Source organism: Canis lupus, chromosome 12 (genome assembly GCF_011100685.1).
Source record: "Canis lupus familiaris isolate Mischka breed German Shepherd chromosome 12, alternate assembly UU_Cfam_GSD_1.0, whole genome shotgun sequence".
NCBI lineage: Eukaryota > Metazoa > Chordata > Mammalia > Carnivora > Canidae > Canis > Canis lupus.
This window is the reverse complement of record NC_049233.1, coordinates 59127344-59143257: the sequence shown is the minus strand read 5'-3', so window position 1 is coordinate 59143257 and position 15914 is coordinate 59127344. Positions and strand designations below refer to the sequence as shown.

Below are 15914 nucleotides of genomic sequence, written 5' to 3'. Positions count from 1 at the left end.
TAGTCAGTATGATACAACTAAACAGATAAATTGTGCAATGTAAATATATTGTCTGGCTCTGAGCACCATTTTACAGTTGAATCAAAATATCCTCTAGGCCAGGGCTATCTTTTTGCAATGATTGAAATAATCTGTTTGCCTTCTAACATAATAGCTACTAGCCACTTGAGACTGTTGATTTCTTGCAGGGTGGCTAATATGAGTGACAAATAGTATTTTAAATTTATAATTATTTAGAATATAAGTATTAGAATTATTTAGGCTATAATAAGTCATCTGGCTAGTGGCTACAATATTAAGGAAGTATCTAAATTAAATGAACAAGTTAGAGAAGTGTCAGTGATTAATACAGTTAGGTGACATTAATATTTTTTTGAAAAACTGTACCCTAATATTGGTTTGGTAACAATTTGGGGTCAGTTTATTTCTTTTTTTCTTTACTCTTATTCTTTTTTTTTTTTTTTTTAAAGATTTTATTTACTTATTCATGAGAGAGACAGAGAGAGAGAAGCTGAAACACAGGCAGAGGGTGAAACAGGCTCCATGCAGGGAGCCTGACGTGGGACTCTGTCCGGGCTTCCAGGATCACGCCCTGGGCTGAAGGTGGCCCTAAACCGCTGAGCCACCTGGGCTGCCCTCTTTTCTTATTCTTTCTTATTTTTATTTTTGCCCTGTCCTCAGGACTTTAATCAATAATTTGCATACAGGCATGGGTATTGAACTTGGGTTCAGAACAGATTCTACATTGATAGTGTTTACTGATTATGACAGAAGCCGAAATCTGGATTTAGAAAGCTCTCAAAGACTAAAAAGAAGAAACAGGAAGAAAGTGAACTTTATAAGCAATCTATTTGAATTCTGGGCTTAAAAATTATTAAAAAAAATATAGGATATGGGAATCTTAGACTCTAGGAATTCACATGGAAAGAACATAAAACCAAATGTTTTTACTTGGCTGCACATTCACTTTAAACCAACAGTGCGATGTTGTTACTGATTTAGGCTATTTTTCAAAAAGTTTCACATCTAGTTCAGAACTCTCTGTGATCTGTGCTGATCAAATTATATTTGAAATCTGTTCAGGTTTGGTTTATATGTCTTTTTTTTAAGACTCTGGAAAAGGTATAATTTTAAAGGAACTTGGATGAAGAATTATCTAGAAACTAAGTTATATGACTAATAGGAATTGATTTATGTGTAACTGAAAAATAAAGGACTTGTGTATGAAGTGTGACTAGTACTTTACTGGCTTTATCTTCAGACACTTGAAGGGCTGTCTTATAGAAATGTTACTAAGATCATTCTCTGTAACCCAGAGAGCACAGCTAGAATGGTAGATGAAAACTATAGTGAGGCTGATTGGGCTCAATATAAGGGAGGATTTTTTTTTTTTTTTTTTTTGACAATTAGTGGCATAAATTGCCTTAGCTAGCAGATCTTATCACATAGTTTGCTGTTAGCAGATGTATGTTGGATGTTCATCAGCCAGGAAAAAGCCGTTGGTAACAGCAGTAGGTTTTCATTGAGCACTTTGTGCCAGACACTGCTAATTTTTTTTAACTGGTGAGAAAGTGGAGCTCACAGAGCTTAGAAAGTTGCCCATTGTCCTGAAGTAGGAATTGGCAGAACTGAGAAATAAAATTAGTTTTCTCTGATCCTTAGCTCATGTTCTCAACTGTCCTCTTATTCTGTCTTCCCAAATTGAGCATAGATGACCAACTGTAGTTTTTTGAAAATGTTTACGTGAAAGATGACAATGAGGAAGGGTCATCTGGTTCTATATGTAGCAGGTTGAAGTGGAGACATACTGGTGGTTAGCAGGAAGAGTAAGGAAGCTATGATCTAACCAATGATTAACTGAAACAGTGTTTGAAACTTAATGCTACTATTTACAGAACACCAGGATATATTTAATTTTGCCTTTGAACCCAGAATAATTTAACAGGAAAAATTGGAATATGTGTTTGTGCATATTACAATCATGAGTACACTTTCTTGAAAAAAATGCTGAATTAAATATGCATATCAGATATTTTTGTTAATATTTGTTGTGTTCATTTATTTCCTAACAATAATTGATAATTAGATATTTTTGTAACATTTTCTTTTAATTATTTTTTAAAGATTTTATTTATTCATGAGAGACACATAGAGAGAGAGAGGCAGAGACACAGGCAGAGGGAGAAGCAGGCTCCACACAGGGAGCCTGATGTGGGACTCCCAGTCTCCAGGATCACGCCCTGGGCTGAAGGCAGGCGCCAAACTGCTGAGCCACCTGGGCTGCCCCTCTTTTAATTATTTTCTATTATGATTCTTTTTAAGTGATAAAGACATCAGTGTTGTATATAATTAGCTAAGATTCACTAAATATTTCTTCAGATAGAGTGAAAATATATGCTTTATATATAAAGCACTTAATACCTTGCCTGGGACATGAGTAGTGTACAAGTGTTTGGTATTGTTATTATTATTGTATTATAAATTATCTTGTGTACTTTCCTTACTCTCGTTTGATTATGATTTATTTTAATAATACTAAACACCTAAAGTTAATTGCTTATTATATGGAAGGCATTGTTGTCAAATATATTTACATAGATTATTTTGTTCATATTATAACCCTGTGAAGAATGTGTGTATCTCTTATTCCTGCTCTACTAATGAAAAAAATCAGAGGCTCAGAGAGGATGTCTAAGGTCCCAAAACTCCTGAGCATTAGGCTAAATAAAAATTTGAGCCCTGGCTAACTATCTCCTATGATAAACTGCTATGTTATAATGACATTCATGAATTTAGTAAATTATTAAATTGATTTACAAGGGATAATATGAAGCGTAATGGTGGGGTTGCTGACTTAGAATGCACTTACACAGGAAAAGTTTTGAAAATATGAGTTAGTGATGGTGTCAGTGGATTGTACGTATTTTGCATTTAAGTTCTACAAAACACCAGCAATTTTCAGAAACACCATTCATATAATAACATTTTTGGAGAAAGTATCCTATTAAATATAGATAGTAATTCTCAGACATAGATTAGAAAACTATTACATTGTGAAAAACTTTCATAACAGAATAATATATGAAAACATTGGTCTCCAAACTTTATCATACTTTCTAATAACCATTTTGGATAATGCATTCCTGATATAAATGTGGTTATTTAACTTTAAATTATATACCTATACTATTATGCCTTATATTCATCATAAAACATACATAGAAATGGAGAATTTATTTATTTATTTATTTATTTATTTATTTATTTATTTATTTATTTTTGAAATGGAGAATTTAAAAGGATGCCATTTTAAAAATAATATTTAACTTTATTAATGATATTAAAACTTTCTTTTGAGTATGTGTCAGTATCTTTTAACCATAATTTAGCACTTGTAACGTTTTGAGGTTCTGCTTTTTTGTTCAGGTCAATTAAAGTACTTCATCTTTAGAACGATGGAGAGCCATTGGAGAATTTGTTGGCAAGAGGTGGAGGGGAGGTAGCATGCATTAATCAGACCTACATTTCATATCATTTACTCTGGTTGCTATATAGAGAAAAAAATTGTAGTGTTTTGGATAGATGTGCGAAAACCTCTTAGGAAGTCCTTTGAATGGTACAGGCAGTAAATGTTTGGGAGCTTAAATTGACAAGCAGAAAGACTTGAAATCTATTTAGTAGTTGAGATCAAGAGGACTTAATAGTGGATTGATTGAAAGGGATACATAGGCTTGCATGCCATGGGGTAAAGAGATCATAAGGATGCATTTTAGGCTTTTGACTTGTGTAACTGTAAGAATGGCAGTGCCATTCATTGAAATAAAGAACACTTAGAAAAGGGTGAAGAGGGTAGAAAACCAAGAGATAGTTTTGGGCCTGTAGAATTGTGAGACACCTTGAAACCTCCAAGGGGAGATGATAACTGGGCAATCAGATACATGGAGCACAGAGTAGGGTTTTGAGAAGGATGTATAAAATTAAGAGGTTTTTTTTTTTTTTTTTTTTTTTTTTTAAGCATATGCTTGCTAATGGATTGTAAGGGTCTAATGTGAATAGCTAAAGAGAGAATATGGAGTGAAAATGTGAGAAAGCCTAGGATTAAACCTTAAGGAACTCCAACAATTGATAGTCAAAGTAAACCTGAAATGGAGACAGGAAGGTAGCTCCTGAGTGATAGGACACATACCCAAAGGAAAAATGTGTTTAAAGAAGTATAAGGAGTACTTAGCACTGTGGAATGATCAAGGAAGATAGGGCCAGAATAAAATTTCCTATCTTTATCTTTAGCAAATCTATGAATTGAGTATCCTTTAAAGAGATTGGATAATAATAGATATAAATAGATCTGCTATTGAAACAGTTTACATAGGTGTATTTTACTCTTTGTTTTCTGTGTTCTAAACTATATTTTTTATTTTGACCTTCTTAAAAAGTATAATTTGAATTGAACTCAGCACTCTAAATATGGTTTAGTCAGTATAGTAATCTTTTGAGATGCTAAGTGGAGTTTTTTTTTTAAGTGATCTCTCTGCCTATCATGGGGTTCAAACTCATGACTCTGAGATCAAAACTCACATGCTGTACTGACTGAGCACAGCTGAGTGCCCCACTAAATGGGATTTTTGAGATATTACTAGTGATACAGTAAAATTTTTCTAGGCTTCATTGCATTTTTAATTCATTTTGACCTTGCAAGTAACCAACCCCCCATCCTTTCAAAAATTTTCTTAAGAATTTATTTGTGGGTCCAGGTTTCCCCATTTTATAGAAATGCGAGTTTTTTTTTTTGTTGTTGTTGTTGTTGTTTTTTAAACCTAATTGTAGGGTTTTGTATTTGTCTCTATTACATCTCCTTAGGTCTGGCCAGATATATCAGACTATTTAGAAGATTTATAATCTTAATTCTACCGTGCAATTTATAAACACTTTAACAAATTTGATTTAATATGTCTTCTAGTTTATATATCCTTGATAAAATTTTGAATAGGACAGAGCGATGGCCACTCTTTGAAGAACAACCTTAGTGGCTTAACCCAATATTGAGATTAATCCCATAATCTACCGAACTATATTGTTATCCTAAACAGGATACCTTGCTCACAGGAGGATACTGTGCTAATTGTGTAACACTGCATCATTTTTCAGAATGCCCATTGACTATTTGATATATAGAAGAGTTGGTCTGTCTTTTGAAAGAGGTCTTTTGGAACTCCAGATCAAGATTCGTTTTGACTTGTGATGAGTTCTTTAATATTGACTAGATGGAAACAGAAACAGAATGAAACAAGGGGCGCCTGTGTGGCTCAGTCATTTAAGCGCTGCCTTTGGCTCAGGTCATGATCTCAGGGTCCTGGGATTGAGCTCTGCATCTGGCTTCCTCCTAGGCAGGGAGTCTACTTCTTTCTTTCCCTCTGCTGGCTCCCTTCGCCTGCTCGTGCTTGTGTTCTCTCTCTCTCACTCCCTCTCTCTCAAATAAATAAAATCTTAAAAAAAAATGACACTGACAAACCTTTTATAAATATTGAAATTTTACTTGCTTTAAAGTCCAAGTTAGTGATTAAATGCTTTAATTGTTCATTTTTTGACTAACCTGAGCAGCAGAGTTTGAACAGGACATTAACATGACCAAAGTTGTGTTTTACTTGGAAACAATATTTTTTTCTCTTCATCTTTGAATAAACTGATAGTTCAAGGATGTCTGCCATGTTTATTCTGTGGTTTCATAAACAGCATATCTCTGCATTCCCCAATTAGAGAACAGGTTTGTAGTTCTAATTTAAGTTAATTTTCTGTCTCTCACCACTTTTCATAGGATTTATAGGATAATTTTCCATAATGTATTATTCAAAGGTTTATTATATTATGCTTTTTGATGATGTAATATGTGTGATTTGCCTGATATTGTGTTGGGAATATAGCATCCATTATAGCATTGTTCTGATTGGAATAAAAATGATACAATTCAGAATATGGGGCAAAGTGGGTATTACCTTTCCTGAGAGACTCACGAACTACATTTATCTCTTAGAAATGTTGTGAGACACAAGGAAGTAATGCTGTTTTATTTGTTTTTATTTTTTTAAGATTTTATTTATTTATTCATGAGAGCGAGAGAGAGAGAGAAAGAGAGAGGCAGAGACACAGGCAGAGGGAGAAGCAGGCTCCATGCAGGGAGCCCGACGTGGGACTCGATCCCGGGTCTCCAGGATCATGCCCTGGGCTGAAGGCAGCGTTAAACCACTGAGCCACCTGGGCTGCCCAGTAAGGCTCTTTTAAAGTTAGTCTGTACATGTTCTGAAATATTTTTTTTATATCTTAAGAATGTAGTCTTTTGGTTCACTATTTTGACTCTTTCTACTCATTATTTCTTAATGAAGAACTTCTTCAATTTAATAAATTAATTTAATGATAAAGGATTTATAATAGTAAGAATTATAAGAACCTTTGTTTTTTGAGAAGTTCCTTAAGAATAATATATTGCTCATAATAATGCCTTTAACAGCCTCTGCCAGGGAAAGGACGTTACCTGTCTATTCCTATGTCTCCTATAAATCTCATGTCTTTAATTTTTTATAGCCAGAATAGTAAAATTTGCCTTTTTCCCTCCCTCCCTCCCTTCTTTCCTTCCTTCTTTCCTTCCTCTCTCCCTCTCTCCCTCTCTCCCTCCCTCCTCTCCTTTCTTCCTCCCTCCCTCCCTCCCTTCCTTTCTTCCTTCCTTCCTTTATAGTTGATGTCTGTTTCTGTACCCACAGTTAACTTTTCCCTCTTTGTTTTTCAACCTGACAGCTTCTGGAACTTGTGTCAGTGCATAGAGCAGTGATCCAGACAGCTGTATCTTTACAAATAGTCACACTCATTGCCAAATTAGTTTGTAGTGCAAATCTTGAATGAGAACTGCACCTGCTCTCAATGTGGATGAAAATGGCAAATGTTAGGGAAAGGATAATTTTGGGATTACTTTAAAACTGATGACAGCTGATCTCAGAATTCTCCTGAGGATTTCTCATCCTGGAAGTCATGAAGTCCTTTATTCAGAGCAAAACAGCCTTCTTGTCTTGTTTGCAAGGTCTTAGGTGTGTTATTTTAAAAAATAAAGGGCTAGAAAAAGAAAGAGCTCTTTGTGCTGCGATCCTCCGTTTGAGATGTTATACTAGAAATTGTCTTCTAAATATACTGATGTTTTCCTTAAAGTTATGTTGGACTAAAAATTTGTGAACCTCTGATTTATCATGTGTGGAACATGTATTTCAGATTAAGCAATTCAAAACATTCACTTAAATTTTTTACCAGGAAAATTGTATTCAATCTATATCTGTCAACCATTAAGTAAAGTTTTTGTTACTTTTAGTATTTTAGCTTAAATAATTTTGGCTTATAATTTAAAAAATAGCTTAATTGATACATAATTCATAAACCATATGACTTATCCATTTAAAGTTTATAAATCAGTGGTTTTTAGTATATTCATAGATATGTGCAGCCATCACCACAATCATTTTAGAGCATTTTCCTTACCTCAAAAAGAAATCCTATAAATCTTTAGCTTCTATCATCTATTCCCCACTGACCCCCTTTCTAGGCCCTAACCAATCACTAATCTACTTTCTGTCCATAGAGATTTCTCTATACTGGCATTTCTTACAAATAGAATCTTATAATGTGTGGTCTTTTGTGACTGGCTTCTTTCACTTAGCAAAATGTTTTTAAGGCTTATCCACATTGTACATTCTTTCCTTTTTATGACTTAATACTTATTGTATGAATATACCACATTTTGTTTATCCATGCTTTAGGTGATGAGTGTTTGGATTGTGAATATCCATATTTGTATACAAGGTTTTGTTTGGACACATAGTTGTAAATTCTTTGGGATGTATACCTGGGAATGGAATTGCTGGATCATATTGTAATTCTGTGTGTAGCTTACTAAGGAACCAGAAAACTGTTTTCCATAGTGGCTGCACAATTTTGTATTCCTACAAACCATGTATGAGAGTTCCAGGTTTCTCCACATCCTTCCCAAGACTTGTTATTTTCCAGTTTTTTTAAATGGACTTTCTAGTGGTTCTTGTGGTTTTGATTTGTGTTTCCCTGATGTCTAATGATGTTGAGTGTCTTTTCACCTTTTATTGGCTGTTTATATATTTTCCTAGGGTAAATTCAGATCCTCTGCTCAGTTTTTAATTGGTTGTGTTTTTATTAGTGGTAAGAGTTCTTTATATATTCTGGGTGTAGACATTGACAGTAGCAGTCTCTTAGCAGATATATGATTTGCAAATATTTTTCCCATTCTTGCATACCCCCTGCCCATTTTCTTAATGGTGTTCCTTGAAGCAAACAATTGTTTGTTTGTTTTGCTAAAATCCAAATTATACTTTATTTTATTGCTCATGCTTTTGGTTTCATATTTAAGAATCCTTCACCAAATCTGAGGCCATGAAGATCTTCTCTGTTTTCTTCTAAGAATTTTTGTAGTGTTTAGCTCTTACATTTAGATCACTGATCCATTTTGAGTTAATCTTTGTATATGGTGTGAGGGTCTTCATGCTATTGCATATGACTGGCCAGTTGTCCCAGCATCATTTATTGAAAAGACTCATCTTTCCTCACTGGTTTGTGTACCATGTTGGGCTCCCGGGGAAAGAGAGAAAGAAAGAGCACAAGTGGGGCAGGAGACAGAAGGAAAAGGAGAGGGAGAGGAAGAAGCAGACTCCCCACCGAGCAGGGAGGCCAATAAAGGGCTCAGTCCCAGGATGCTGGGTTTATGACCTGAGCTGAAGACAGATGATTAACTGACTAAGCCATCCAGGTGCCCAAATTCCTACTTTAATTATTATTTTATTTATTTAGAATCTCTGAGAAGAGTTAGAATTTGGCTAACATAAAATCTTCACATGTAAAATTAGATATATCTGGAGAGGAAAAAATGTCCTCAAACCATATCTGAAGAAATCTAAAGGCTTTCTGGAGTATTTATTTCATACAATGATGTGATTGAAAGTCTTTCTAAATCACTGGTCCTTTGCCTCTTGAATCAGCTTCTTTGGCAATTACTCTGAATAAGATACACATGGAAACTTTATAAAAAGTTTTGTAAAGCACTTGTGGAACCATGTCTTAGATCTCAGGTTTGTTAAGCATTAAAAATTATTAATTAAGCATTAACAAAATAAAATGAATTGGTAAAAATAACAAAATTAATTAAGCATTAAAAATTTGTCATGTCATGAGTCATTAAAACATTTTAATGATTCTTTAACTCTACAGTGATAGCTGTTATGTGTAGTAAATTATAAGAAAAATGGCACTCTGGACTCTATTTATGAAAACCAGACCGTGTATTAAAAAGCAAATTAATTTTGGAATTTCATTTGGTGGTACCAAGAAAAGCCAAGTGTAAGAATTTGTTTTTCTGTGATTTAGTTTTATATATAAGTCATAATTATTTTTAAAAGTTGAATCATGTGCTGTAGTAACTGCAAATTGACTTTGTAAAGCTGAAAACTGTTTTAACAATATGAAGAGTTATTTTTCTTTTCTAAATTACTATTTTGTAAAAAATACTTTTTGGTACTACTTTCTATGTGAGTTTGGGTTCATACCTGCATTGAACAGGTGTAATAACTTGAAACTGGTGAGTTTGAGTTAACAATTGTTTTGACTCTTTTTTCTTGTTTAAGCTGTTTGAACTGCTGGGACCTGATGGACTTGAACTTATTGAGAAACTACTCCAGAATAGAATTACAATTGTGGATAGATTTCTTAATTCTTCAAATGACCATAAGTTGCAGGCTCTTCAAGGTAAGAAAGTATTCAGTGGTAATTCTAATGTAATGGAAAGATCCATTGGTTTGCAAATCTTTTTATATAATTATGCTTTTAATATCCTTTAGCCTATTTATATAATTTAGTGATTATTTATTTATTTATTTATTTACTTACTTATTTATTTATGATTTTATTTCTTTATTCATGAGACACGCACAGAAAGAGGCAGAGATGTAGACAGAGGGAGAAGCAGGCTCCCTGAGGGGTACCCGATGCAGGACTTGATCCCAGGACCCCAGGATCACAGCCTGAGCCAAAGATAGACGCTCAACCTCGGAGCCACCCAGGCATCCCATGATACCACTTTTTAAAGTAGATTTTAGCTATGGCAGATTATGAAACAAATATCAATACCATAAATAGGTTATTATGGTAGAGATTCTGTTGATATTTAGGTATGGCATTTTTTTCTTGCTGGAGATTTGAGTAGAATTTTTTTTTAAAGCAAGTACATATAGTATTTACTATGGGCTAAGTAATATTATAATTTCTTTTCAACTTTTTTATTTTGAAAACTTTCAAACCTTTCAACTTGTAATAAATGTGCAAGGATAATACAGTGAATACTTACTTGCATACCCTTCATGTGGGTTTTGCTAGTCACTAACATTTTGCTTTCTTTCTCTCCTTTCATTGTTATCCTCTGTACACATGTACTTATACACATGTATATAAACAAATACACACATTTAAAGTTTCTGTTGAACTGTAGCCTGACTGAAGCTTAGATGAATTAAAAAACTAATTTTCCCATCTTGATGCTTCACTTAATTTCTTCTTTGTTCTGTGTAGGATCTTGGAGTTTGATAAAATAACTGCACTGTGCTCCTTCAGGGTATGGAGCAAATCTCATTCTTCATTGTCTTCCTAGCTTAGCAGTGCCTAGAATTAGCAGGTTCTCAATACGATAAATGTGTATTGATTTGGATTGCTTTCAGCAACATTCCTATCAGTTCTTTTAGGGCTGTAGTAAGCCAAGATACTACTACTTGGTAACATTTAATTAAACATAGAAGATAATCCTGATGGAAGAAAAAAATGTCCTTAATATTGAGTTGACCAAATCTTAGGTTTAAATTGTACCTTGTAAACATTGAGCTGATTCTTAGTGGTTCTGGCTGTCTTCCAATTTTTTTTTTTTTTTAACTCTGTTTTAGGGCATCTGGTTAGCTCAGTGGCTGAACGTCTGCCTTTGGCACAGGTTGTGATCCCAAGGTCCTGGGATCAAGTCCCACATCAGGCTCCCAGCAGGGAGCCTGCTTCTTCCTCTGCCTACGTCTCTGCCTTTCTTTCTGTGTCTTTCATGAATAAATAAATAAAAATCTTTAAATAAATAAATAATAAACTTTGTTTTCATGAAAAGGTGGATCATAATCTTTATTTGCCTTGGTTATCTTACAAATATATCCTGAACTAGTGTTAATAAATTTTATTTTATATGTAAATAAGTAGTGACATATATTCGGTTTAACACAGTAAGGCCTCTTACATAGGGAAAAGTATATCTAATATGTAAAAAATATATTTTATTATTGTGTTAACAGTAGGTGCTACTTAGTATTGATATTATATTAAAATTATATAAATGAATAATTTCAAAATTATAAAACTGATTTTTTAAAGTTCTTGGTGTTTTATTTAAGAGTTTATAATGCTAAACTGTATAATCTGCATAAAGAATATATCTGCTGGCTTTTCTTAAAACACTGTGTTAGTATCACTTAGATACCATATTTTAAAAACCTCTCCTTAAAACATACAATTGAATGTGACAGTTTTGTTTTTTAATGAATTATTAGAGCATTGTACTTATATTTTGGCGAAGAGGAAAAATGGTTTCCATAAAAGCTAAATTTATAAAACATGATATTTCTTAAATTTTCTTTGTAGACAATTGCAAAAAAATTTTAGGAGAAAATGCTAAACCTAATTATGGTTGTCAAGTTACTATTCAGTCTGAACAAGAAAAACAATTAATGAAACAATATCGCCGTGAAGAAAAAAGGATTGCTAGACGAGAAAGAAAGGCTGGAGAAGATGGAGACATTGCAGAAGGACTTATGTGCTTTGATCCTAAGGAACTGAGAATACAAAGGTAATAAAAATCAGAAGCTGAAAAATGCTTCTTTCATAATTGCTACTGTTATGTGTCATCATTTTTTTTAGTTTAAACAATTTAGATGGTTCTAGTCATGTTTTCTTATAAGAACAGAATTTTGTTATATGAAAACCTAATTTTCTGGGATATGAAAGCAGTGATCTTCTTAATTAAAATATTCTTGGTTGCAGCTATATAGGTTGAGAGATTTGGATTTTAGAGATAAGCTATTTCTAGGTGCTATGCATACACCATTAGGTCAAAACTTGTGGAGCCTACACCAATTTATTTTGAGACTTTTTTTTTTTTTTTTTTCCTTTTTTGCCTAGCTTAGTAAGAATACTTTTCCTCTTGTTATTTAGGATTAAGAAGGAGGAAAAAGAAATGAAGGCATTATGATACTTGTTCTTTTAAATATTGAATCCTATTCTTAAAAAGGAATTTATACCTTGTTAAACATTTTTGGATAGTGACAAACAAAATTATGAATAAAGAACATTAAATTAAACTTACCAGATGATGCTATCTAAAAATAGTGCCTAAAAAAATGTATTAATTCCTATGTAGTTACACAGAAAATTTCAGGATTGCTAATATCTTTCTTCATGTAATTTAATTTCTTCTTTATATTGGAAGGCTACCTGAAATAGTTATTATAATGACTATTTTAATATATATTTTGCAGGATAAAAATTTCGGATTTATCCCATTATTTTTGGTTTACAGAGAGCAGGCACTTCTGAATGCTAGAAGTGTTCCAATTCTGAGCAGGCAAAGAGACACGGATGTTGAAAAAATACGTTATCCCCATGTTTATGATTCCCAGGCTGAAGCCATGAGAACATCAGCATTCATTGCTGGTGCAAAGGTATGTCATTGGTATATGACCACTTTGGGATAATATATCTCTATTCTGAGGAAATAGCACAGAGATTTTCCCTGTTTCTTTTGTGACTCTTATACTAGTTGATATACTATGCTAACTTTAATTTTAAAATATTGGGTTAAATGATTTAAAGTAGTGTATATAAAGTACTTGACATACAGTAGGTATTCAAAATATATTTGTTCTCTTCTCTTCTGTTATTTATGGAACCTGTATTCTAGAGTTTTAGTGGTTGCATTACTTTTTGGTCTTTACACTGTATATTGCACATTTTTCCTAGCTGCACATTTGTCTTCAGGAGACTAATAAATATATACTTGAAATTCATCAGCAAAATAGGTGTTTTATATGAGAGATTCTTTATATCAATAATTTGTGTGGTTTTTTTGTTTTTAGACTTTTCTTTAAATTAGCTGTACTTATATACCAGTGCTACATCTAAAGCCAGTAGTGTTCTTTCTCTCCCTCTCTCTGTTTCTAATTAAAGAATCTTTACCAAAGCAATTTTTTTATTTTATTTTTAATTTTTATTTTTATAGATGATTTTACCAGAAGGAATCCAAAGAGAGAATAACAAAATGTATGAAGAAGTAAAGATTCCCTATAGTGAACCAATGCCAATTGGCTTTGAGGAAAAACCAGTGTATATCCAAGACTTAGATGAGGTGAGATGATCATTTTCTTTCTTTCTTTTAAAGATTTATTTATTTATTTTTAGAGAGAGCACATAAATGATTGGGGGAAGGAGGAGAGGGAAAGAATCTCAAACAGACACCCCCTTGAGTGTAGAGGTCCACACAGGGCTTGATCTCTCAACCCTGAGATCACAACCTGAGCCAAAATCAAGAGTCAAATGCTTAACTGACTGAGCCACCTAGGCACCCCAAAATGATCATTTTATAAAAAAATTGATATTTTTGGTGCTTGGTATGTTTTATGAATAGATTTGTTTAGGAAAATTATTTTTAAAAGTTGGTAGTTGGCTGATACAGTACAGAGGATATATGGAGCTGTTTACTAAAGAGGTACAGTAGAGTTGTTAAAGGTTTTTTTTTTTTTAAAGATTTTATTTATTTATTTGAGAGAAAAGAAAGTGCAAACAGGGGAGGAGCAGAGGGAGAGGGACAATCTGACTCTAGATCAGAGCTTACCCAGGGCTCAATCCCAAGACCCCACATCATGATTTGAACCAAAATCAGGAATCAACCAGCTGAGCTACTCAGGCACCCCAGGGGAGTTTAAGTGTTAAAAATTCATTCCTTCACACATTAAACATATCTTTGTATATATATTTCTATAGTTTCATGTTTGTTTTTGTTCTTTCAGCTAATATTTGGTTTAACCTATGTAGCGTGGCTTAAACTGTTTTAAAGGATTCATGTATTGATATATCAAATGGTCAACCTGTAAAACAATAGAATACTATTTGAGGAGGGGATCAAATTCGAAACTATTTTCTTTATTTTTCTCAACTTCTGAATTTTGAATAATTTCAAACCTATGGAAAAGTTGCATGAATAGTATTATCCATATATCCTTCCTCAGTTTGCCATTTGTTAAAATTTTGCCACATTTTCTTTATCTCAAAATAAAATATTTCTTAATTTATTTTTATACTTTTTTAAATTGACTGTTCTGTTTGTGATTTATCATTTTCCTGAACTTTTAGAGTTTTGTAATAAATTAGTTTTAGGAAAGGATTATAATTTTTACTTATATTTAAATTGTCAGAATTTGAGGAAGTTTAATTATAAAACTAAGTAGAAAAATAATCTTTCCTGTCAATAAACTTACCAAGTAGTGCCAATCTAGACTATACTGGAGACTCTGTATACTCACTGTAATTCAAACAGTGCAATGTAAACTTGTAAGGACCCTTAAAAGGTGACCCAGATATAGATCACCAAGAACTTCAGTTTGTCCTCAATTACATTTCACAGATTTGACTCAAGTAAATTATATGCAAAACTAAATTCTGACAAATACAAACCCTAATTAAGATGTTTCCGAATACATTTTAAAAGGTCATCTGAACAGTTTTCACTTCCCTTTGCAGACAATCCAATAAATCAGATCTCAAGGATATCTGATTATAAAGTTAGTCATTAGTCTGTATTACAATTTAGTTAACAGTGCCCTATTACTAAAAGTCATTCAAGTAACTTTAAATACTCAAGTCAGACTAGCACTCTCCTCAATATAATGATGCTCTCTAAAACTACTAGAGCACAGCGTTCAGTATAGTTTATGCTTCTGGATACTTTTTCAATGGGCCGTAGAAGTTTACCACATTCATAATGAATGAATCGGGCTTATTTTTCTTTCATATTTATTTCTAAATAAATACTTTGTTCATTTTAATTTAAATTATAGGTGTAGGAGTTTTCCTTAAATGGATTAATGCCATCTACAACCTTAATGTCTGTCTGCCATGTAACCTAATATTACTATTTAATTTATATTTTAATATTTTACTTATATTTATATTTTTATTTTAACCATTTTGACCGAGTATGGTGTTTCCCATTGTGGTTTTACTTTGCACTTCCGTAGCAGTAATGATAATTGGATAATAATACGTTCAAATGCAATATGTTATTTTAAGTACATAATTAATGTTATGCCACTCTAGATAACGATCCAACCAGATGTCATTAGCATGAGTAGTAATTTAGACCTCGGGGAAAAAATATAGGCGTTAGCAGAATGTTTTCAGTGGATACTTCCGTTGGCTTGGATCATTTTTATACAAGGTAGGATCTTTATGTATCAGGAATAGTACTCTTGAAGATGGTATCTTTCTCTTTTCACTGAATTCATAATTGTATGGCATTTCTAACAGTCCTATGGAACCATAGGTATAATCCTCTCCTGACTGAATGTCACATCAGATAATTTTGTCCTGGTTGCAATGCAAAGTTGAAAGTTGAGAATAGAGCTGCTGCTCAAGAGAGAAATGCTAAGCACCTAAATTAAGAAAGTGGCAGCCAATATGAGAAATGGGATTAAGAGAATCATTTAGGCACTATAGTATATAAGATCTGATAAATGATTAAATGGGAGGGGATGAAGCAGAGAGAAGACTTTATACTGACATCTAAA

At 33.0% G+C, this 15914-nt stretch overlaps 1 protein-coding gene across 7 annotated transcripts in view; it reads left to right on the top strand.

Annotated features, from left to right (window-relative positions):
- Window positions 1-15914, top strand: part of ASCC3 (activating signal cointegrator 1 complex subunit 3) — a 336407-nt gene that overhangs the window by 51843 nt on the left and 268650 nt on the right. For all 7 annotated transcript variants that reach the window (XM_038554805.1, XM_038554806.1, XM_038554808.1 and 4 more), the window contains 4 exons: window positions 9681-9801; window positions 11719-11923; window positions 12653-12794; window positions 13352-13477. In XM_038554805.1, the coding sequence (XP_038410733.1) occupies window positions 9681-9801; window positions 11719-11923; window positions 12653-12794; window positions 13352-13477 (594 nt within the window). The remainder of the gene's footprint in view (window positions 1-9680; window positions 9802-11718; window positions 11924-12652; window positions 12795-13351; window positions 13478-15914) is intronic.